We start from the raw sequence: 25000 nt of genomic DNA on the forward strand, positions 1-25000 counted from the left end.
CGATAATCACTGAGCCTGAGGCGAATAATTGTTAAATAATTAACAATAATTATTCACTGACACTGAGGTGAATAATTGTTGTAGTGATAACCACACCAGCTGAATAAAAAGTGTACCAAAAAACTCCATTGTTTTTGTAAATTATGTGGCTGGAAATTTTAAATCTTGCGTGCCAGAATCCATTTGTTTTCACTTCAGCTACTCAGGGTTAAATAGGACTTGGCTAGTCACCTCCGAGGTAGGCAATCAGCGCTTGTGGAGAGCACTATTCACTTTTGTGGTATATATACTAATTAACAAGCCGAATCAGAGGTGGCTAGTGGTGGATATTACCTTGCTGCTAAATATCAACCACTAACCACCAACTCTACCGGTGAATAGTTGTTAAATTACTTTATACTAAAACAGTGAGATAATATAACACGAAAAGATTATTTTAACTAATAATTTATTATAATTTATTCCTGCAACAATAACAATCTTTTTGGGGGCAAATCCTGGGCCAGTTGCTCAGAGATGACTAGCAAAACCTATTCTTTGTTTGAATAACCAATCAGAGCATGCCTTCAATGCTATCCACTGTTTTAATATACCGGTATGCTAATACAGAACATTGGGCAAATGTATTCAACTCCAATTATTGGAGTACAAGAAAACAAACAGGAGCATGATAATCATTGTGTGATGCATTAAACCAACCAGAAAAAATATGAGTACAAAATTAAAGAAAGAACGTCTAATTTTAGAGCTGAGGCTGAACGTTCTTATAAATTTTTGCGTTGTGACGCTGAAAATGTTCTTAAGATGTTCTTAAATTTACGTGGTGTAGCTTTTCAAGAAATCAATGCAGGCATGACCAGGAAACCTATCTGATCAAAGTGCTTGCTTTGATGGTGTTGAAGTTTAATATTTTGTAACGATAATTTATAAATGAAAACTGCTGACATTATTATAAACTGAGATGTGTATCATGCAATAAGAAAACTATCATTATGTCATACAAAATATACCCTTAAGTATTTGGGTTAATTTAAATTTCTTTACCATTATTTTATGCTTTCATTTAAAACACTTGGCTTATCACCTCCAAGTTAGGCAATCAGCGCAAGTGGAGATCACTATTCAGTTTCGTGTTATATACTAATTAACAAGCCAAAGTGGACGTGGCAGTTTTAGTATATGCTAATACAGAATATTGGGCAAATTAATGATGTCACACCTTACCACTTAATGAATAGCTGCAAAATGTTGTACAAAGTTGTAAGGGTAAAAAAAGAAGCTTTCTTTCCGATATGGAAGTGTCTTAATAACATAACAAATAATTTTACAAATTTTGGAATTTCAGAAAACCATGCAAAAGTAATAATTATTTTCTTTATGTAAGTTAATTGTATGAGGTTGCATTGGTGTATTCTGTAATTTGAGGGCAAATTACCCAAATAAATCACTATGATAGGACAATGTAACTTCATAGTTGTTTATGCATATAATTATATACATATATTATTCTTGAATGTATCCTACAGTTACATGATAATAGAAAACTTTATTGATCATTATTTATCCATAAACCTGTTTGTGCATGTGATCCATCACTGCAACTCACAAAAGAAAAAAAAAACTCTCATGGTAGTTTCAGTACAATTCTACCACTGCGAGCCCTATTTTTGCTAGCTATTAGGACAGGTCAGCACTTACCATTGTTTTGTAGGAAAGTAAATGAGTTTATATTAATAACTTCAATTCAAATAAGGAGAGATATTTATAGTTCTTTGATTATTTGGAGTTGATATGATTTGACTTTAGATGCCCCCTTTTTAGATGATAATTATTGTTATTCTTGACTAATAATATTTTTTTGTTTTTTGTTTTTTGCATATATATATACATATATATTTCCTTTTAGGCACTGTACTTTTAATAAGGAATCTCTGTATTCTGTACATACTGACCTAATTACTCAGATATCACTGTTCATCTCTGTATTTTATTCATTTTATTTTAATCATGTGTGTAATTGTATTTAGTAAATAAATAATAAATTTGCAAAGTCAAACAGCAGACCTCTGATTAACTTCTTTTGTTTGTCCACCAGCACTTGTATATTTCACATAATTGCAGTCAGTGTTTGTAGAGATTGGTTAAAAATTACCACCCACAAGTATACTTAATACCTTTTCAGGCCTACCCACAACAGCTGTCGGTTTTAGAATTCTAATATGCGCTCCGTTTTCTTCTCAGAGGGTGGAGCCTTCCCCTGAGGTGCTATAGAGTAACCAGTGGTATCACGGGAACCGCAATCTGATTCTGCAACACCTTTTGGGGGTTAGGGGACCATACTCAAAACCAGGGGGAATTATGGCCAAAAAACATGTCTTTCTCACTTATGCAGGGCCTTCCCTGGGCGTGCTAGAGACTAACCAATGGCATCACCAGATGCGCAATCAAGTTTTGCAACACCTTTTTGGGGTTAGGGGACCCATAGTCAAAACCGGGGGGAGATCGCCCAGAAACCTGTTTTTCTCACTTATGCAGGGCCTTCCCTGGGCGTGCTAGAGAGAAACCAATGGTATCATCAGATGCGCAATCAAGTTCTGCAACACCTTTTCGGGGTTAGGGGGCCCATAGTCAAAACCGAGGGGAGATATCCTCGAAAAACCTGTTTTTTTCATTTATGCAGGGCCTTTCCCTGAGGTGCTAGAGAGTAACCAATAGTAGCACAGGATGTGCCATCCAATTCTGCAACAACTTCTGGGGGTTAGGAGGGTCCAGCTCAAAACTGGGGGGAGATATCCTCAAAAAACATGCTTTTCTCTCTTATGCAGGGCCTTCCCTGGGCGTGCTACAGAGTAACCAATGGTATCATGGGATGCGCCATCCGATTCTGCAACGACTTCTGGGGGTTAGGGGGGCCCAGCTCAAAACCGGGGGGAGATATCCTCAAGAAACCTGTTTTTCTCACTTATGGAGAGCCTTCCCTGGGCGTGCTAGAACAAAACCAAGGGTATCACCGGATGCGGCATTCGATTATGCAACGACTTTTGGGGGTTAGGGGAACCCAGCTCAAAACCGGGCAGAGTTATGGCCAAAAAAACCCAAAACAGGTTTTTTGGGAACAAGTCCCCTGGGATTTGGAATTGGGCCAATCCGAGTGCAGCGCCAGAGAGGTGTTAGGGGGGCGCGTCCGATGGGCACCGAGTCGAGTCCGGGGGGCCACTTTGGTGTGGAAATGGGGGTCTTGTCGGGCCTCTGGCGTCCGTGGGTCGATTCGCCCCGGGTCGAAACTAGGGCGAAAAGTTGTTGGGCCACGTGACCTAGGCGCCTGGGCAGTGCGGTCCCAAGGGAATAAAACGTAGGAATGTTATCGACAAAAAACCGTCCACAGGGAAACCAAGGTGACACAGGACACCCAAACTCTGTCACGTGATAGATCTCATCGAGACGATTCCAACGAGGTATGGCACGACGGGATATCTACAATAGAACTGGAGATACGTTTTGGACGCGATCTGGCCGTGAAGATCCAGTAGTAGTTTCACACCTAAACAGGGCTTAAGGCTCTTCAGAAGTGGACCAGAGCAGTGGTGACCAATTTTGAGGGTCGGATAAGAGCTACGAAGCTGAAATTTGGCACACACCTGCGCTTCGCCTAGGAGGTGAAGCTGACGGAAAATGGGGAGAAACGGTCAAAACCGGGGGGAGTTATAGCCCCAAAACCACTTTTTTCACTTATAGAGCAGACCCTTCCCTGGGCGTGCTAGAGACTAACCAATACCACCAGCAGATGCGCCATCCGATTCTGCAACAACTTCACGGGCTTACGAGGCCCATCTCAAAACTGGGGGGAGTTATGGCGCAAAAACCACTTTTCCTCTCTTATGCAGGGCCTTCCCTGGGCTTGCTGGAGACTGACCGATACCACCGGCAGATGCGCCGTGCGATTCTGCAACTACTTCTGGGGGTTAGGTCGTGCCAGCTCAAAACCGGGGGGAGTCATGGCCCAAAGACCACTCGGGCCTGGCCAGCACGGAGGCAGACCGATAGCACCAGCAGATGCGCCTGCTCATTCTGCATCTATCTGTCCGGGTCGGGGGGTTCGCCTCGGTCCTCACCGACGGAGACTTGCAAGAAAAAAAGGCCCCTCCCCTGCCCCTGGGTGAAGGGCGGAGGAGGGGCCATCCAAGATGCGGACTCGACTCCCGCATCTTTGATGCGGAAACGGGGCACTCTTTTCCACATCTTTCATGCGGACTCGTCTCCCGCATCTTTGATGCGGACTCCACTCCCTCATCGCATCTTCCATGCATGACAAGGAAGTAACTATTAGACTTGTCAAAAAAAAAAAGGATTTTTCCAAGTCCTCCACCATGACCCGACAAGGAGTCTTTGCTGGACTTGTCAAAAAAATATGAAAAGATCGATCTTAAAACAAAGGTTGAATCTCAGATGATCGTAGCGACAGGCTACTCTACAACGTACAATACCCCGTTTTCTTTAAAGTCGTCTGCAAAGGATCTCTGTCCTTCCAGCGTAAAACTTCCTTGTACCTCGATCTCGAGCCTCGATCCGAAATACGCCAGAAAACCACTAAAAACGCTCTGATTTCAATTTTATGCTCATTCTTCAGTGAGAGAACTTAAAAGAATGCCAATTTGACCAAATTATATTTTCCATTTCTCCCACAAATTTACCCGTCATATAACTGCCCGGTGAATAACGTACAAAAGTACGCGACTCCAGCCATAGCGATCCAATAAAAGTGCATTTACGATCCAAAATACTCCAGAAAACCGCTAAAAACGCTCGGATTTCAATTTTATGCGCATTCTTCAGTAAGGGAACTTAAAAGAATGCCAATTTGACCAAATTATATTTTCGGTTTCTCCCACAAATTTGCCCGTCCTATAACTGCCCGGTGAATAACGTACTATAGTACGCGACTCCAGCCATAGCGATCCAATAAAAGTGCATTTACGATCCGAAATACTCCAGAAAACCGCTAAAAACGCTCAGATTTCAATTTTATGCTCATTCTTCAGTAAGGGAACTTAAAAGAATGCCAATTTGACCAAATTATATTTTCGATTTCTCCCACAAATTTGCCCGTCATATAACTGCCCGGCGAATAACGTACTATAGTACGCGACTCCAGCCATAGCGATCCAATAAATGTGCTTTTACGATCTGAAATACGCCAGAAAACCGCTACAAACATTCTGATTTCAATTTTATGCTCATTCTTCAGTAAGGGAACTTAAAAGAATGCCAATTTGATCAAATTATATTTTCGATTTCTCCCACAAATTTGCCCGTCATATAACTGCCCGGTGAATAACGTACTATAGTACGCGACTCCAGCCATAGCGATCCAATAAAAGTGCATTTACAATCCGAAATACTCCAGAAAACCGCTAAAAACGCTCAGATTTCAATTTTATGCTCATTCTTCAGTAAGGGAACTTAAAAGAATGCCAATTTGACCAAATTATATTTTCGATTTCTCCCACAAATTTGCCCGTCATATAACTGCCCGGTGAATAACGTACTATAGTACGCGACTCCAGCCATAGCGATCCAATAAAAGTGCATTTACAATCCGAAATTCGCCAGAAAACCGCTAAAAACGCTCTGATTTCAATTTTATGCTCATTCTTCAGTAAGGGAACTTAAAAGAATGCCAATTTGACCAAATTATATTTTCGATTTCTCCCACAAATTTGCCCGTCATATAACTGCCCGGTGAATAACGTACTATAGTACGCGACTCCAGCCATAGCGATCCAATAAATGTGCATTTACGATCCAAAATACTCCAGAAAACCGCTAAAAACGCTCGGATTTCAATTTTATGCGCATTCTTCAGTAAGGGAACTTAAAAGAATGCCAATTTGACCAAATTATATTTTCGGTTTCTCCCACAAATTTGCCCGTCATATAACTGCCCGGTGAATAACGTACTATAGTACGCGACTCCAGCCATAGCGATCCAATAAAAGTGCATTTACGATCCGAAATACTCCAGAAAACCGCTAAAAACGCTCAGATTTCAATTTTATGCTCATTCTTCAGTAAGGGAACTTAAAAGAATGCCAATTTGACCAAATTATATTTTCGATTTCTCCCACAAATTTGCCCGTCATATAACTGCCCGGTGAATAACGTACTATAGTACGCGACTCCAGCCATAGCGATCCAATAAAAGTGCATTTACAATCCGAAATTCGCCAGAAAACCGCTAAAAACGCTCTGATTTCAATTTTATGCTCATTCTTCAGTAAGGGAACTTAAAAGAATGCCAATTTGGGCAAATTATATTTTCGATTTCTCCCACAATTTAGCCCGTCATATAACTGCCCGGTGAATAACGTACTATAGTACGCGACTCCAGCCATAGCGATCCAATAAATGTGCTTTTACGATCTGAAATACGCCAGAAAACCGCTACAAACATTCTGATTTCAATTTTATGCTCATTCCTCAGTAAGGGAACTTAAAAGAATGCCAATTTGACCAAATTCTATTTTCGATTTCTCCCACAAATTTGCCCGTCATATAACTGCCCGGTGAATAACGTACTATAGTACGCGACTCCAGCCATAGCGATCCAATAAATGTGCTTTTACGATCTGAAATACGCCAGAAAACCGCTACAAACATACTGATTTCAATTTTATGCTCATTCTTCAGTAAGGGAACTTAAAAGAATGCCAATTTGACCAAATTCTATTTTCGATTTCTCCCACAAATTTGCCCGTCATATAACTGCCTGGTGAATAAACGTACTATAGTACGCGACTCCAGCCATAGCGATGCAATAAAAGTGCATTTGCGATCCGAAATACGCCAGAAAACCGCTAAAAACGCTCAGATTACAATTTTATGCTCATTCTTCAGTAAGGGAACTTAAAAGAATGCCTATTTGGGCAAATTATATTTTCGATTTCTCCCACAAATTTGCCCGTCATATAACTGCCCGGTGAATAACGTACTATAGTACGCGACTCTCGCAGCTATCATTAATAACTGTGCTTTTACGATCCGAAATACAACAGAGAACCGCTGAAAACGCTCTGATTTCAATTTTATTCTCATTCCTTAGTAATAGATCTGAAAAGAATGATAATTTGGAGAAATGTAATTATCGATTTCTCGCACAAATTTGTTCGTCGTAATTCGGCTTGGGGCTAAATACCCTGATATATTAGCGAATTCTGACCTGAAACTGTGAGCTTAAAACGCTGCAAGCTGGGCTCTGTGAAACATTTTAGGAAATCCTTCCCTCCAATATGTTAAAATATGTTTATTTAAGCAAATTCTGATAGCTAACTTAGTAAATGTATTTCAACTCAAATGTTGTGGAAATATACTGTTCGTCGGAGATTAATTTCCCATTGGAATGTGTGCATATTCTACATAGACTGTCTATATTTACCTATGTTATCCTGTAATACACTGTGTTTGAATTAGAATGCAAATGTCATTCATTCTTTACTCTCCGATTTTCTCTTCGCTCGATAGGCCGCCATTATTATCATATTTCCTGTACTATAGTACGTACTATAGCGGGTGATGCCCGCGTAATTTGGTTCACTTTCAGCGGGTATCACCCATAGGGGTTATGCGAATCGGGTGAACATGAAAGGTCAAACGAAAGAGAACATGGAAAGAATATCGTGGAAGGATGCATGAAGAAGAATCGTTATTATTGGAGGAAGACGAGCTTGATTCCCGGTCTCAAGGGGTGGATGACCTTATCTCAGACCAAGAAAATGGTGTCGTGAAATTAGACATTGGTAGTTTTGTTCTTTGCCACCGAAAGCTTTGTCATCTTCTTGAGCCATTTGTGAAATGCTACAAGAATTTCCTTTTTGTAACCAGGTAGGAAAGGAAGACATATATCATAACAACTTTACTCGTTTTTGGAAAGTATTACTAACCAAGTTCATACTTGCAAATAATGTGACCCTTTGGAAAGGATGTATCTGTAAGGAAATAAAATTAATGTACATGCATGCATGGTGTGAAGGTGCAAGCGGTAAACGGTCAAAATTCGTCAAGGTTCACGCAGGAAGACGGGATTTGGGGACTGGAAGACTCAGGAAATCGTGATGAGGCGATGATCGGGGGACTACAGGACGTGTGATATGATGACATGGGGACTCAGGGATGTGGAGATGCATTGTTATATTTTAGCATTTTCATGGAGTAGTAGGGAAAAGCAAGGATTGATAGACCAGACATTATTTGCTGGTGTGAAACACTCTGAAAAGAGGTTGTATTTTTTTTGCTTAAAACTAAAAAACTATTCATTCCTCCGTGAGTGAAATGATTTCATTTCATCCTATAGGGAACGTATCTGTTTACAAACATTGCTTTGTTATGCAAATGTCCCAACCACGGGAACAAAAGACCCTTTGTTTCGAGAGCAAGTGAGGCTCTGGTTATCACATTAATGACAATAGGTGATGTCAATGATATCTTCCCTATGACGAGTGCAGTTCATATGGTTTCAAGCTTTTGTCTTTTACTATTCTTAGCTGGAGAACATTTTTTAGTTTCAAGATGATTCATGCTGTCTGTGGACCCTTGATATTTTGTATTCTAGATTCTTTACATGAATAATCGTAACTATTACGAAATTCTCAAATCTGATTGTTTATCAACATCCATGGTTTCAGCACTAATAGGCCATTTGCAGCCTTCTCAAAATGTTTTTGGGGAGCAGGTTATAAGGAAAGTGGAGACGGTTTTGGTGCCAAAGGCACCCTAGCGAGTGTCCAAGGGGCGCAAGCTAGGCATGCTCCTCAAGAAAATTTTTGAAATTTAGACACTCACAGACGCAACTTGGTGCAATCTGGGGGATTTAAAGTGACAAAATTTCACATATGGAATTGATACTTGCATAGTGTCTGATAAGAAATACTACAATGTTAGTTTAAAAATAAACATATCACATGCAAGATGCAAAAAAATATTGCAGACACGAATTTGTACGTCAAACAAGCTTTCTTTCAAGCCTTTATATAATCTCCAGTGACTTTACTTTAGAGCTAAAATTTTGTTGTCTGTTTTGTCTTTCTTTCTCACCTCGTTGTAATAAAAATAAGACATTTTCTGACTGGAAGGAGACAGTCAAACTTTCTGAGGAGGTGGCCCATTGAGCCGTCAACCGGCCGGTTTTGAGAAGGCTGATTTGTATGCGTCATCAAGAGTGTGCTAGTTGCTTTTAAATCATTATTTTATCTTTTTCCAGAGCTAAAAACTAAGAAAAGTTGAGCAGATTAAGCTACAAACATTTTATCACCGTCATCTTCTTGTATTTTGCTATAGTTATGATTTATTGATAACGGGGCTTAGTGTCATACAATTTAGGGTGTAACCTTGCTTGAAATTTCAAATAGGCCTCGTGCTCAGCCTATTTTAAAATTGCCCGCCTGATTACTCCCTAAATTGTACTCCACTCAGTCATATTACAATTATTAATTAACCCATTGACTCGTGGGGGTTCATTGACGAGTAAAATCCTCTGGCGTTAGACAGAGTAAAATACTCTGGCGTTAGACAGAGTAAAAATTAATTCTAAGTATGGCTGGTTTAGGCCAGTTCAGGGTAGAAAGGGTTAATGGAACATTTAAACTAGTACCGTAAAAACTTGTGTATAAGCCACATCTTTTTGCCAAAAAAAAAAGAGTAGATATATTACGTTTTGTTCACCTTGTACAATGCGGGCAAATCCTGTAACTGGATGGGTACGAATGGTTTGAAAGTCAAAACAGAAAATGAGTGGTTCTTTGTTATATGCTCACATTGTTGTCAATAAAATAAAGGTGATTTCACATTGTTGTTTTGTGGAATATGGCAAAGAAATGCACAGAAATTCGTGCTGAATGTGCAGCACAATTATTTTTCTTTTTTAACCAATAATTTGTGCCTTGTGGTGTTGCCTTTGCCATAGTTGTTGTTGTTGCTTAAACTCCCTACTATCTCTCCACTGTGTGTGAGAAAATACCATGCTATTTGGGAGAACTCACAAGGCAAATGGCCGAAATTGTTGTCCTTCATTACTTGCATAGTGTGTTTGTTCATGGGGTTGTTAAGGTCTCGTTTAGTGACACGTTTTTCTTTCATCGATGGCTTCCATACATCTTTATAAACAGCTGATGTCCATGTTGTTTACTGATCGCAGTGAACAACATGACTCAGTCTAGACTTCCTTCTGTAAAGGATTGCGTGGTAACTTGGTAACTTTTATTAAGTTTGCACGTTTTGCATCATTCCAGGTCGTGCTTTATTTTCTCTCAAATTTCATTGTCTTTATTTCAACTTTGGGCTTAAATAACAATGAAGACAACTTTTGTCAGTCCCAAGAATTACAGAAATCAATACACTTGTGATAAGGTATATTAAGAGTTGCTTAACTTCTTAAGGTCGCTGCAAATACACAGCATTAGATTTTGGCAAGTTTATCACAAACAACTGGGAACAAACAAACAAACAACATTTTTGCCAGAGTGCTTTTTTCAAGATTTTATTTTATTTCTCAAATCATGCTTGACATTTTGGGGGTGCGGCTTATACATGAGTTTTTACGGTATTCAGGAGATCATAGGTTCAACCATTGTTATAAGCACAAGTTCACATTTTTTTCCGAGCACCCCACATAAATTTTGCCACATGCCTTGCTAAACTCTGTAACTATTTATATCTTTGCTCTAACTAGTTTTTCCTTTGTGGGTCTTTTGTGAGCTCATAATTTTTGAGAGAGATGTTGCCCTTGCAAATAGTGTCGTGGAAAATATATCTCATTAGTAGCACATTAATTTAGTAACAGCTGATATTTTTTTCAGGTGGCAGTCACAAAGGTTGAGTCTTGTGGTCCTGTTGACTTCCTTGTATCTCTCCATCAATAATCCAGGTAGATCAGAGGTTTTAAATAGCTTACCTGTAATTTTGATAAGTAGAAATGATGACTTTCCTCTTGACTGTGCATGTTAAATCAATGATTGATTTATTGGAAGGTTTATATGGGTATATGGTTACCGTAAGATTTTCATTCTTTTTGCAGTTTATTTGCTTGTAATTCCATTGGTGTACTGCACACTTTTACTTTCTTTTGCTGCAATAAGAACAATTGGATCAAACAGCTCAAAAAGCAGCATTGACTTGATACGAAAAAAATTCAAGAGAAAGAAAGGTGATTGTGTGAATCTGGTAAGTGAATTTGTTTTCCTATTATTGCCTGGAGGATATTTTTGTATTAATATACTTTATGGTGTTATGAGGATCAGAATTATTTTTAGTTTATCTGTCATGCAATTCCAGACTTTTCTAGAATTATCTAAGAATCTGTAGTATTCCAGAAATTTCTTTGATGTGACTCAGCAGTTTCTACAAATACTGTAGCACACCTTGTAATACACTATACACTGTAAATAGCAACAGAACTTTCTAGATGCTTAGAGTAAAAGTATAAAAGCAGGCTTGTAAATAATAGAAAAAATTCTTTTGCCCGAGGGCTTACCCTCGTGGCTGGCTGTGATTGATGGATGCGATAACTGTGATGAAGCTATTAATCAACTGCGATAAATATGGTGAAGCGATAACCTTTGACCTTTGCATATCCGGAGAGAAGAAAGAGACGATAGCTGAAAAGGGAAGAAGATAAACAGTCGAGAGTATATAATGAAGTCTTCCATAAACGTTTGTGTACACGGAAAATCAAGTGAGTGGAAATAATCCAGTGAATCAAGAAGGTCAAGAATTGTTGTTTACAGTCCGTGGAACATGGAGTTCGAATTTAATCAAGATGAATGCCTGAATGGTCATGAAAGACAGTAAGCCCGCTTTGCTTTACGCACTGCTTAACTTAATCTTTAACTGAAGTAATTATTGGTACAATGTAAAACTAATTAAATAATAGTGAAAAAGGGTAACTGCTTGTTGTCACACTTTTGTTGCATGCCTTATATCGTATTCGGGAGTTCTTTTCATTAAATTTTTTATGCCTTGTTTGCGGACATCTCTTGGTTATTCCTGCACGTAACAATGGAAAATGATTTCATTTAGCATTTTTGCATACTTGTCAATGAAATACACAGTACAGTGTAAATGAGTTTAATTCCTGGTGCAACTGCAAAAGCTTGGAACTGCTAATATTGTTTTTAAGGACATTATAAATGTTGATCTCATTTTGAAATTTTTTATTTGATGAAGATGGGTGCATTTCAATTAATTTTTTCGTTATGGTTGTTGGTGAGTCCCTCCTTGTTGGCTGGTTTGGTGCTTATGGGTTGTTAATGTGCTGTTTGATAATAGGCATTTTCATGTTTTGGAATTTGATTTCATTTTGTTTTCTGTTAATGTACAGTATCAGCTGGGAGACGTTAATGATCAGTGAGGTTTGCTATCAAGAAAAAAAAATGTTGTCCTAGATTTGACACCTCACTTGGTGTTAGTTTTATATGTGTGGGGTGCTGTTTTGGTACTTACAGTGTAATCTGTTCGAGAGATGTTGAGCAGTAATAGTTTGCACTACTTTTTTCCTAGGAACTTAAGCTTGCTGCTATCAAGCAATCCCAGGAGGACTTACGTGCTTACATCAACATGTACGACACTTCAAATTAATTTTGTTGTTATTCTCTCCATTGTTTCATTGTTTAACAGCACAGACAGGGGTCACAGAGAACAAAAATAACAGTTCATACATGTGTCATCAGTATAACAGTGCCATTTGTGTCCCTTAAACTCTTTTAAAAATGGCCAGGCATGTTTCTTTTCCTGTATGTTGGGGATTACACAAATACCACCTCTGTTCTGAATCCCATTTTGGACCCACCTCAAGAGCAAATGCTGCTCCTCAAGCAGGGACAAAAATAATCTACAAAAAGGAGGGTTGTTTAAAAAAGACGTTTTCCCACACACAGGACAACAAATCTAACCTCTTCACCTGCCACTCCATGTAGAGAAACAGGTGTCTTTAACATACATGTAATTATCCAAGTAAGCAGGTTGCTAGATAATCTTGGCCTCCCCAACTACCCTGCTTGGTTTTCAAGGTTGAAGGGTTTCATTCCCTAATAAGGGTTTAATCAGTGCATGTGAAAGGCGATCAAGTTGATTCCATTTTGAATAACGAGTGGAGGAAAGCAATACACCATAGGAATCACCTTTGGAGGGTGTTTGTGCGTGATCAAAGAGATATCAATGATGCGGTAAATGGTATATAAATCCCAAAGAAACCTACCGGTATGTACCTGATTGAGATGTAATTGCATTAAAAATTATTTTAGAAACATATCTTAAGAAATTAACCAGGATCCACGGCGGTTTTGGAACACATGTTGGCTGTTTCTTCATTCCAAGTATACTAACATATCTAATAACATTCTTCTTAAGGACATTGGTCACTGACTCCTTTAAAAACTTTTTGGACACCTGACCAATTCCAGCTGCTAGACCTGTGATATTCACGGCTTTGGTAGCCGTACTTGCAATTATCTTTTTTCAGCCATTGTTGCTAAAGGTTTGGTATGTATATAAATGCTAGTCCATGCCAAACAGCCGGGGGGCTGTCAGGGGCGGCAAGCTTTGGGACTCCGCCTTTTTTTGGGCTTTGGCATGACAGGCACATTACTTGTCATTGCCTTAGAATTGAGACAACCAGGCTGGCAATGGAGAGCAAATAAAATGCAGGCATGTGTCGGTGTACTCTTCCTGCCAGAGTTGCCTCTGCTGGCCCAGCACCCTGTGTGGCACGCTTTCCTGCCCGGACTTTGCACTGGTGCAGCATCTTGTGGAGGTACTTGCACTAGTTCTTGTGCACTAGCCATTTTTGAAAAAAGAAATGTTTGGTCTCAAATTCTGGGACTCCTCATGTGGCATGCCCTCTTTGGGTGGTGAGGGGGCAATCATGGTGTGGTTGGCGATGGTGAGCACGGCGCTGACAACCACCATAAGTCTCCCAAACTGAAGAGATGCCAAGCCTGCTGCGGAAGACAGCTCCTGCTGGATGATGTAATCACCTTGAAGGTCTTTGTGCCTCTTTGCAAGTGAGTTGGAGGAACCCTTAGACCAGGGGGTCAGTCACCAGACTGACAAGAGTGGACATGTACCGTTTGTGGTATTTTCCCACATCGCACTCGCACATCTTGTCAACTTTGTTGTGTCCTAGGTATGCACCCCAAGAATTTCTTTGGCACTGAAAGGACCACCAGCTGCTCCCATTTCAGTGCACCCTCAGGTCCAGCCAGACCTCTGCTTGTTGATGTGCACATGGGTGGCACGCCTAAGGGGTACCCGGTGTTCTCATGGGAATAAAAAAATTCTTTCAAAACTTCATCAATCTCTACCATTGTTGCAGCTGTTCAAAAAGAGGGAATAACTCTAACACAATGTGATATGGGTGCAGGAGGAAAAAGATGAGGTGGGAGTGTTTGTGTGCTCGTAGCCCAGCAAGGAGTTCTCTCATTTTGGCAGATCCCAGAGTGCCCACATAGTTTTCAACAATAATATTTCCTTGGAGTTTTTTGCTGTTGGGGTGTAAAACGAGAGTGACAATGTTTTTGCAGAAAGGCTTGGTGATGGTGGTGAACTGCTTGATGACAATCCAGATGGAAATTCCTATGTGTTCCACATTTAAGTCCAAGGAAACAAGTTCTGTTGCCCGCCCTTTTATGTCCCTCATGGCAGCAGTCGTCAAAAACCAGAAGGGTGTTGGTCCCTTTGAAGAAAAAAGAGAGCTCATCCTGCACCAAGGTGACTACAAACATCTGGTTGTCCTTCTCAGCAAAGCCGTTGTAGGTTTTCTTTGTGCACATATGTGGGGTAGACAAGGATGATGTAGTTGAAATTACCACAAAAAGGGGCTGCGGAGCAGGTCGAGAAGATATGCTGTCTTGCTGCTGTTAGTGGGGCCAACAAAGAATGCATTAGAAGGGATACCGCACAAGTCCATCAGTACTGGATTGCATCAAGCTGTCCGTTTAACAGATTCATGTGGGTGTCAGAGACCAATTAGTAAGTCCAAGGCCCAGAGCCTGTGGCCGAATACTGAAGCTCCAGCTGCATGCTGCCCTTGCTGTCCAGCAACTTTAACCCACTCCTGACATGAAAGAAAGTTTTCCAAACAGGCTGTACTTGTTGCCAGGTCAGTGTAAAATGAAGTGGTTGTGATTTCCGCTGACAGGCTCACATGGAAAAACCATGCCACCTCTTCCCACATGTCCACCACCTCCATTACCTGGCTGTACACCTTGTTGGGTACACCGTCTATGGCCACCCAGACCAATGTCCTCAAGGGTTGGCAAATGTTTCGGTGTCCTGCATGCCTGCTGTCCACTCATCCTTGAACAGGATCAGAAGGCCCTTGGCAATGAAAAGGTCCTGCACAGATGGGTTTGGTTGTAAAAGAACATCTTTCCACTCCGATAGGTGTTGGAAAGGTCCTTTGTGAGGGTGACACTCCAGACCTGGATCTCCATACAAATGCACACCTCAGTGCCCGCTGCACCATCAAAATAGCAAACAAATGAGGCTACCCCAAACGCTGAAAATGGAGACCCATTTATTTGTGAGCAAGCAGGCAATCATGCTGAAAGCAATAAAGAAATACTCAACAGGCTTGTAAGAGAGAAGGCCTCCTAGAGAACTGAGGAAAAATTGTTGTTAAAAGTGTTGCAAATGGTGTGGGAAAACTCCAAAAAGGGTTCTTTTTGTTCTGAAGTACGAAGGGTTGCTCTCCATGTTGTGGACATTAGTCCTTTTTATCTCATGGTTAATGTCCAGGTTCACACCAAAATCTATGCTTTCATCCCGGTCTTTTCCAGTCCACCCTTAATGACATTGGCCAAGTGCCTGGTGTAATGGCAAGATTCAAATGGGCATGTGCACTCCATGTTTAAGGGCAACTTCTACAATACATTTTCGAAGATTCTTTCCAAACTCTTCTTGCACTAGTTGTTGGGTCACCAACCCCTCCTCCAGCAAAGCTGCTGTGAAGATTGTTTAGTGCAGACAGAATTCAGTACACATAATGCTTTTGTCAGATCTGACAACTTTTGGACAACAAATGAGTCATACTGGTAACCAAAGCCTGCTTATCAATAACGTTTTGGTCAATATCTCTCCTTCCATTATCTTTGAACCTATGCCATCCATTTTCATCTGGATAAACACCATTTTGCCCCCTACCAGAGGCCCCAGTTGAGACCAGTGTGAAAGTGAATGTCAGCTCTTGGCAAAACCCCAAATTTGGTGCATAGTTTTTTGAAGGAGTCTTGGTCATATTTGTTGGTTAGCATGTCAAAAGTTGGCACTCGAGGAATGTCTGAAAGTTTTTTAACTCCACCCATCTCGTGGAGAATCCTCTCCGTCGTAAAGTACGTGTGAAACCCAAATATCGATACAATTTGTTCTGGAAAGCTCTTTTTAAGGAGAATATCTCAGCTGACACCGCATCATGTTGTCGCACACCACTAAGCATACAAATGTAGTTATGTGTATGCAGCTAAACGGCCATGTCTATAAGCTGCCTATATCTATAAGCTGTTGCTGTGTTTTCATCAATATACTGGTAATGGGAATTACCAAATTGTCAGGTTTGTTTTACTTTAAGATGCTACTATCATGATCTACTTCAGATCTTAAAAGTGTGATTGCTTAACATTTGACTGGCAAAATTTTGGGCTTTGATTTTTATCAAAAGGCTGTTTACTTTGAGTGTAAGTTTTGGATTTCATGGTCTGCATTACTTACATTCAAATCTGACTGGTTGGACCTAAGAGGGTTGGATCTAAGGAAAAGTGACGTCATTGACTCTCTAGCTTAAAATTTCAGAGTATAAATGTAGCATATTATAATTATATGCAAAACGTGAGTTTAAAAGTCTGAAAGCTCGAAACTCCTGTGCTGCAAATTCATTCAGCTGCGTACACACACTTTGCATTCTTAAACTATTGAGTCTTTGACGTCATTTTCTCCTCGATCTAACCCTCTCAAGACTTTAAGGTTAGAAATGGCAGACCATTAAATAGGAAAATTCCAGTTAAATAAACAGGTATCTTTTTTAGATCAAGGATTAAAACTTGGGTCACTTTCTGTTTAGTTGACATAGTTCTGAAATCTAAAGAAAAGTGAAAATTGATTTTTTTGTCATGGTGGCACTTTAATTGTAAAAATCTTGGTTGGTGTGTAGTAAATCTCGACATTTTCAAGCTTCTCTTTCAATTGTTTTGGTGGCCCTGAATGGAACGAAATCACTGGTACAGGAAGCCTTGGGTTTACGTCCAATAGCAGCTCTGGAGGGAAGCTGGGGTCTGCTGATTTGTTTAATGACACTGACCTTGAGAATAATCTGCTTCTGGGTTGCAGCCAGCCAGGCGTCACAGGCCGCTCTCTGTTTGGGTAGGGCCCATCATTTTGAAAACTGAGAGTTTGTTTGTTGTTTTTACTGGTGCAAGACAAAAAACTTGTCGCCCTTTGGGAGCCAATCAACAACTGGTGTGGTGCCCTTTGGTCGGTCTCCTACACTGTGGGCTAGAACAATGTTGTTAACATCAAAGGTGTCACTGAAAGCCTGTCGTTGAAGTCCCCGAGTGGCAGCCTGTCAGTTGGCCCAGGCCAGGAGTTTCCAGCAGTTCAAGGCCCTCTTTGACAACAGCACAGCCTGGTTCACCCTTGGTGTGTCCTGCACCAACGGCCTCTTTAAACTCACATCTGGCAAGAAGGTATGCCTCACTAACGGTCGCCTCTTCCTCCTTGGACTGGATGACAGCAAGGGAGGTGCTTGGCCTTATGTAGGCGACTACATGGATGACTGCCCTGTGGCCTTTTCAAAAAGGAAACTCCAGGTCCACCTTGACCAGCTGCTCTCCTCCAACAATTTGGTGGACAAAGCCCTGTCATCTCACCTTGCGATGGTCGGGTTTGGGTCCCTTGTGCACAAAACGATAACTAAGTCAAAGGTGTTGATCCTCGATTTGAATGGGGATTCCCTTGATAATCATGATGTACCGATACGAGGATGCCTTGACTGGCGATGGAGAAGACTGGCAGCCCATAAGACTGTCAGCCCATGGATTTTCCTGCTTTGGCACAGCCTGCTTTGTGACCCACTTCTCCTTGGACTAGCCCCATTTTTTGTGGAGGCGCCTTTCGAGCTCAGAAGTGCCTGGTGAGCTGTGATGGCCCTTCCTCTTTCCTTAAGTCTGTGATTCACAAATCTGGCACGTGGGGCCCAACATTCCATTCCGCACTCACATTCCATTCCAGTGTCAACATTCCATTCCTGCCACAAAATTCCTTTCTGTCATAAAAATGGTTGCTGTTATTCATCGTGGTGAAGTACAGTAATAATAAAGTATTCTCGTTTGTTTCACAATGTGGTCACTTGTGATGGAGATTGCGACGATTCGACTGCATACTGCTAGTCTTCATCAGGCGACGAGGTCGTCTGGTTATGCGTCAGTCACCTTTTAAGCAGGATGCAGGATCTTTTTAAGGAGGATACCAAAACAGCGAGGATCGAAATGCACCAATCACACGTGCTGAAAACCAACCAATTGCAGCGGAGCATCCTGCTTAAAAGGTGACACGTAACCAGGCGACCTCACTGCCTGAAGAAGACTCGCAGTATGGAGTCGAAATGTTGCGATCTACATCACAAGTGACCACATTGTGAGACAAACGAGAATACTTAATTATTAAATTCATTTCTGATCATAAAATTGGAGATAAGATAAAAAAAAAGCAAGTTGAGAGACCGGGTAGGCACCACTTATTGCTCATCTCTGAGAGTGCTTCTCTGCAAAACAAAACCTTAACATATAACAGCCCCAGCAGGCTTCCGCGTGCAACAGACATTGTCAGCGCAGCACAGTTGACAGAGCTGGGCCTCCAACTGAGGTCTGCGGCCACATGCGCAGCAGGGTTTTGGCAAGAAGTCAGGCAGGTGTCAGAGTTGGGCATGATGCATCCCACATATGTCCTACAGGCAGCTTTTCCCACACTGACTCTAGGAGCCAGACTTGTTGTCCCATGTGTGGGAAAATATATTTTTGCAACAACCCTTGTTTTTGTCACACATGTCCAATATACATGAACTGAGTTGGGTCGTCAATTGCTGTTTATGGCCTGACTCACCGGATGTCGGGTCGTGAAGTTTAAAAAGGAAGTAACTTTACTGCAAGAAGTTGAACTGCCTGGGGCAGCTTCAAATATCTCGATGGATCGTCATGATCCGATCAGGTCTCTCAGGTGGTGAGAGAAAGAAAAACTTCGATGAACAAAGGAGGCTGTTCTGCTCAAAGATGTTGTATGCTTCGTTCTCAAAGAGTAGAGACTAAAATATTGATATACGCATAGAAAATTATAAACATTGACCAGAACAGCATTCACAAATGTTGTGAATGTGTCCTTAATACCCTGACAACATGCTGTTCAAAAACAAATAATGACTGTCTGTAATAGCGCTCCGAAATGTTGAATGCTTCCTCAAAACATCCAAGTGTAGCAAAAATCACCGCAAGCTTCCTAAAAGCATCCGTTCGTTCGTTCAGGGCGTAGCGAAATTAATACGCAGACAACATGCTGTTCAGAAACAGAAATAATGATTGACTGTAATAGCGCTCTGAAATGTTGAATATTTTGTTCTTAAAGCGTAGCAAAATCCCCATGCGCTTCCTCAAAACATCCAAGTGTAGCAAAAAATGCTGCAAGCTTCCCAAAAGCATCCAAAAATGGTGTCACATGCTTTAGCGTTTTCAGTGCCCTCACCTTTACTGGGCCAAACTTTTTTAATAAATGCGGCTATGGGACTTTTCCCGTAGCCATTTACTCCGATTGTCAATTGGTTCCATTTTTGCCCAGTAAACATAGCTCAGGCAAGGCAGCATTATTGGGTTGTGCTTGTACATTCTAGGAGAAAAGAGGGCCTAAAGGAAAAAGTGGATTTTTATGCTTCTTCTTCCCATTGTGTAACAACTTTTTAAATAAACACATTTACCAATTCTTCAATTCCCAACGCGAAGTGAAACCATCAAAACACTTACTGTTTATTAAAGAACGACAACTCCTATGATATTGCGACGAGAAAGTAACTGCTAACACAGAAACGAAAATGCTGTGCAAATTCTTTCCCAACAACTCCATCCTTCACATAGAAGCAATGATATTTGCAAAATCGGAACTTCCTATCTGAGAACAAAATGACGATATATGTGATTATAGCAGCATTTTTAGTTGTTTTCAGCTTAACAAAGTCACCAGCACCAACCAACCATATCCCAATGACTTGTTCTATCTTTAATTTGGAAAGTCAGACTTAAAATTCTACTACCGTACTCTACTATATACGAATTCTAAGAGTTGCGTTGAAAAAACCCCTTCCACACCAGTACTCATTAAAACGCATATGCCCAAACTATGTACATGTACAAACAGCGGCCTGCATTTTCAACCCCATGTCCGGCCTCAAGAAATTATGCACTCATGTTGCAGAACATCTCCAAATAAACCGTAAACCAGCACTATTGCTACAAAAGCAAATAAAGAACTTTTGCTTACCTTATTGCCCAATATTAATCACCTAAACACGTCGAAGTCATTAACAGATTTAAACTTTTCATTAAAAACAGAATGCTAATCTGTTTGAAGAACACAGCATAACAATTAATTTCATGAGTTTTGCGTTCTTTAAATATCAGTATACCCCAAATGGCAACCTCGCATTGTCGCTGCTTCAGGGCCACATGTTTCATAAAAACCCCAATAAAGCATATACCGGTATTTTCTGGAAGCTTAGGAATTGTAGATTCTGATTATTAGTTGATTTAAGGCAAGAAATAAAAACCTTTCCTAAAATAGCCATCATTTTCCAAAAAGCATGCAGTTTCACAAATTGAGTTCATTTCCGGTGAGGGTTTAACCAGAAACTATGTTTTCTTCACACCTTGATCTAAAAAACGGTGTTGGGAATTTTGATTAATTGTCTGGTTTGTTTTTTTTCGCTGTTAAACTTTAAGTTTTTATAAAACACACAGCTGCTTTTCTTAAATACTCATTACTTTCGAAGGAGGCAACAAATAAAAACTCCCGAGCGGACACAGGTTTTTTTGCCACATTATTGCACAAGATTCTTGCCAAATTTCAGCGAAAAAGGATGAAAACTCGCGGTAACTGGAAGCATGCGTCTCATTCGGTGAAATTTGCATTTGAGTTTTGAGAAATAAAGCAATTTGTGGACATGAGCTTCTAATATTATTAGAGATAATTTATTCATAGAGTCGTTTTTCCTTTCAAACTTTGTCTAGAAGAAACTTTTTTTTTGCAAACTTTTTGTAATTAAAAAAACTCAATGAGGTGTACTTGGGAATATCAAAATGTAAAATGGCAAAATTATCAATTTTGGGGTATACTGATTCCTTACAACATCACTCCCAAGGGACCAAGCATGATCATAACAAACCTGCAACACAGTCTTCAGTAATTTGCGTTTCACCTTAGAGGCTACCGCTTTAATATTATGTGACGATCACAAACGAGTAACAAATACGAATAACGTATAACACAATTATTGTGTCCTGGTGGATTGACATCACCACCTCAAATGACGGCTCGTCACAAAGTAGACGGGTCGTCGCGACCTGTCAACATTCAGGCGGACTCAAAGCCTCCAGTAACTTCACATACACAATTTCTTCTAAGTCTCTCACCACCTGACATTTCCAACAGTCGGGTCGAATTTTCAAGTGATGGCCCGTTACGAACTGTATGGGTCGTCACAACCCGTCAACATTTTCAGTTGGCCTTATTGCCTCCACTATCTTCACATACACGATTTTTTCGACTCTTCAAGTGATGGCTCGTCCCGATCAGTCACATTTTCAGAAATTTCCTCAAACCTTCTTTCAAATAGCAACTTCCTGTTACTTTACTTCCGCAAACACCACGACCTGACTTCGGCTTGACGGTACCTCTTTACCAAAAAGTCGACCCGACTCCGTTTGTGTGTATTGGGCAACCCTCGTTTTTGTAGATCTTGTCCCTGGTTTTGGGGCTGCGTTTGTGCTCGGGGTGGGTCTGAAATGGAGTTCAGAGCAGCTGAGGTGGTATTTGTGTAATCCCCACTATACTACCTGCTACTCGATTTGGACCAGAGCAAAGTACCAAGGCAATATACGATTACACTATAGGTGGACAGAGATTGCCATACAGTTGCACACAGAGGAGATATGTGGATTTTATAGGCAATGACTTTTCTTATTTATTTAGTAAGTTGGTTTTTGTAACAAGGCCCATCTCAACTTAATAGTGAAAAATAACTCAAATAAATAAAGGTTTTACTAAAATAATACATTATTTAAAAGTGCAAAAATATGAGATGCATATATGACTAATATGACTCAACAATGTATTAGTTCAATATTATTGGCTTAAATATGTTTAAGAAAAGTGTCTCTGGCCTCACCTTATACAGCATTTGCCAGGCATTTTGAATCTTAACATTGAACAAATCACTTTGTGCATGTAATTTTGATAAATGTAATAACTGTTACAACATTTGTTACACTAATTATCAGGGGTGACAACTTTGTTTGCAGTTCTATTCAGATTCAGGCATTAGAGGAAAACTTATGTGAATTCCTGGAAGAATTTTATAGGTGGGTTTTGATTACAATAAAATGTATTTTAAATATTTATAGGCATGGTATTGTGGACAGTGAAATGGTCATTCTCGTTGCCCAACTATAATAAATCATTTACAAGATAGTAGGTTGTTGTGTGGATTTCAAACATGCAGAAAAAGAACAAAAAACGAATTACTCAGAATAATTTATTAATAGTTATTTTTATTGGTCTGACTGACTTGGTTTGCTTTTGAGTAGAGCCTACAGTTAATTTAGACTTCACTCTTTCTCTCTTTGCCATCCAACTGAATTCTTCCTATTTTGACCGCGCACGGTTGGCTCAGTTGGTTGAGCACGGGCTGTCACGCGGGAGGTTGTGAGTTCAACTTTGGCCGGACCAACACTCAGGGTCTTTAAATAACTGAGGAGAAAGTGCTGCCTTTTACATCTGCAAATGGTTAGACTCTCCTAAGTCTTCTTGCATAAGGACGATAAACCATAGGCCCCGTCTCACAACCTTTCAATGTTCATAATCCTGTGGGACGTAAAAGAACCGGCACACTTGTCGCAAAGAGTAGGGCATGTAGTTCCCGGTGTTGTGGTCTGTATTCTGTGATGTATCATGGTTGGGAGGGTAAATACAGATCTCCATTTAAACCAGCTATGCTGAACTGGTATTTCTGTATAAATAATGTATATAAATGAATAAATAAATTGACAAATTTCATGAAAGTGATTGTGGCTGGTTTGATAATAGTTGTTAATAGAGCAACATTTCAATTAAATCAAGTTTGGTCATTAGCCATTTAAGATGAACAACAAACTGGGGCCAAGATTTATGATGTCATTTTTTTTTTCTGACCTCTTACCTTAACTGTATTATGTATGTAACTTAACAACTGAATTTCAGAAAAGAATTCACTTCCCATAATTGTATCCCCTCATTCTTTTGTCATGTACATTTGAGGATTTAATGGCAATATAAATTCATATAATTAAACCTTCTGAACAATATTATGTTTATGTTTATTTTGAAACTATCAGGATATGCAGATGGGAAGAGACCTCACTTTCAAAGGCGTGAGTCATTCATAATAGATTATTTACTGTAAGTTATATTAATCAACAGTATATCCCTTTTTCCCATATTTGTTTGTGTTCCAAGGATTCTACTGCTGCTGATAATGATGATGATGATAAAAATCAAGGAAAATAGGAGCTGAGCGCAAGGGCTCTACTACATGTAATTGGGGAGTCTACGAATCAATGTAAAGCAGGTCAAATTAAATTAAAAGCTCCTAGTGCTGATTAGAGAACCAACAAACTCAACCCACTTACATCATCAAATCCTGGAATTGATTCCATGCCACATTAATGAATTGTTTGTATTCCTAATTATTGGTACCTGCAAACAAACAGACCCCTCCCCATTCCAATTCTCAAATTATACAAACATTAAATTGAATTTTTTTTACCTGAATTTTGTTCATTTTCTTCAGATTTCTCCTTCTTCTTCTGTCTGCAATTTTCCTGTTAGTTTTAATCTCTGGAAAATACCTAATTACTGTAGGAATTCTGGGAACCTTTCTTGGAAATGCGGATTTTAAAAAAGGTTTGTACAGTAGCCTCAATTAAAAATATTTGGTGTTACCACTCTAAGGGTTGACAAATCTAGTGGCTAGACATAATACAGCCTGATCAATTCCATTGTGTAGTGACATAGTAAACATCTTACAGATATTATATTCTTGTTTAAATCTATACGTTAAGTCAACATCATGTGCATTGCTAGCATGTGAGATTAAGCCTTGCTATCAATCCACAGTATTAATTTAACAAAGAAGGAACATGTTGGACCGTATGGAAAAATAGAATAGTGGTGGAGAAAAAGGAAGAACACTGTAGCTTTGTGAGCTGCCATAACACCAACATAATATTCATAGTTTTTTAAACATTAATTCAGTGGCTCATTTGCTGAGATAAAAGAACAAGGAAGATTTTATGGCAGTCATGGGTCTCAACATTTGCAGTTTGATGGCTTGTTTGAATTGGCAGTCCAATGAAGAATGAAGGTTTCAGTTTTCTGCCCATAATTTGTGGAAAAACGTTTGTTACTTTTCCTTAAAACCGGACCTTAATTTCCATCAGCTTAGCAAATTTACACACAGCTTCTAAATCTTACCCCAAGAATTCTGTAAAAGGTTACTGTGTTTCTATTCTCCCCTTTGAAAATGTCGCTATTAAGCAAATTCGTCCTTCTCATCTCTCTCTATTTATCTCTCTATTCATCTCTTACGCCATCTTTGTCTGCTGGACAGGTCTTTGTATTCTGCTTCTGGTTTACAATGACTTGTTTTTAGTTTTAAGACAGGTTTTAG

At 39.9% G+C, this 25000-nt stretch overlaps 1 protein-coding gene across 2 annotated transcripts in view; it reads left to right on the plus strand.

The window, feature by feature from the left end:
- The first annotated feature begins 7631 nt into the window (after positions 1-7631).
- The window catches only part of LOC138043307 (protrudin-like), a 29542-nt gene continuing 12173 nt past the window's right edge, over positions 7632-25000 (plus strand). The window contains exons 1-8 of one of the 2 annotated variants that reach the window (XM_068889531.1): positions 7632-7878; positions 10848-10915; positions 11066-11211; positions 12547-12605; positions 22596-22655; positions 23667-23702; positions 24122-24234; positions 24983-25000. The exon at positions 24983-25000 is cut by the window's right edge and continues 149 nt beyond it. In XM_068889531.1, coding sequence (XP_068745632.1) covers positions 7682-7878; positions 10848-10915; positions 11066-11211; positions 12547-12605; positions 22596-22655; positions 23667-23702; positions 24122-24234; positions 24983-25000 — 697 coding nt within the window. In that variant the 5' untranslated portion in view covers positions 7632-7681. Of the gene's footprint in view, positions 7879-10847; positions 10916-11065; positions 11212-12546; positions 12606-22574; positions 22656-23666; positions 23703-24121; positions 24235-24982 lie in introns of both variants that reach the window. The other variant, XM_068889530.1, reaches the window with a different exon arrangement.

Source organism: Montipora capricornis, chromosome 3, assembly GCF_036669925.1.
Source record: "Montipora capricornis isolate CH-2021 chromosome 3, ASM3666992v2, whole genome shotgun sequence".
Lineage (NCBI taxonomy): Eukaryota > Metazoa > Cnidaria > Anthozoa > Scleractinia > Acroporidae > Montipora > Montipora capricornis.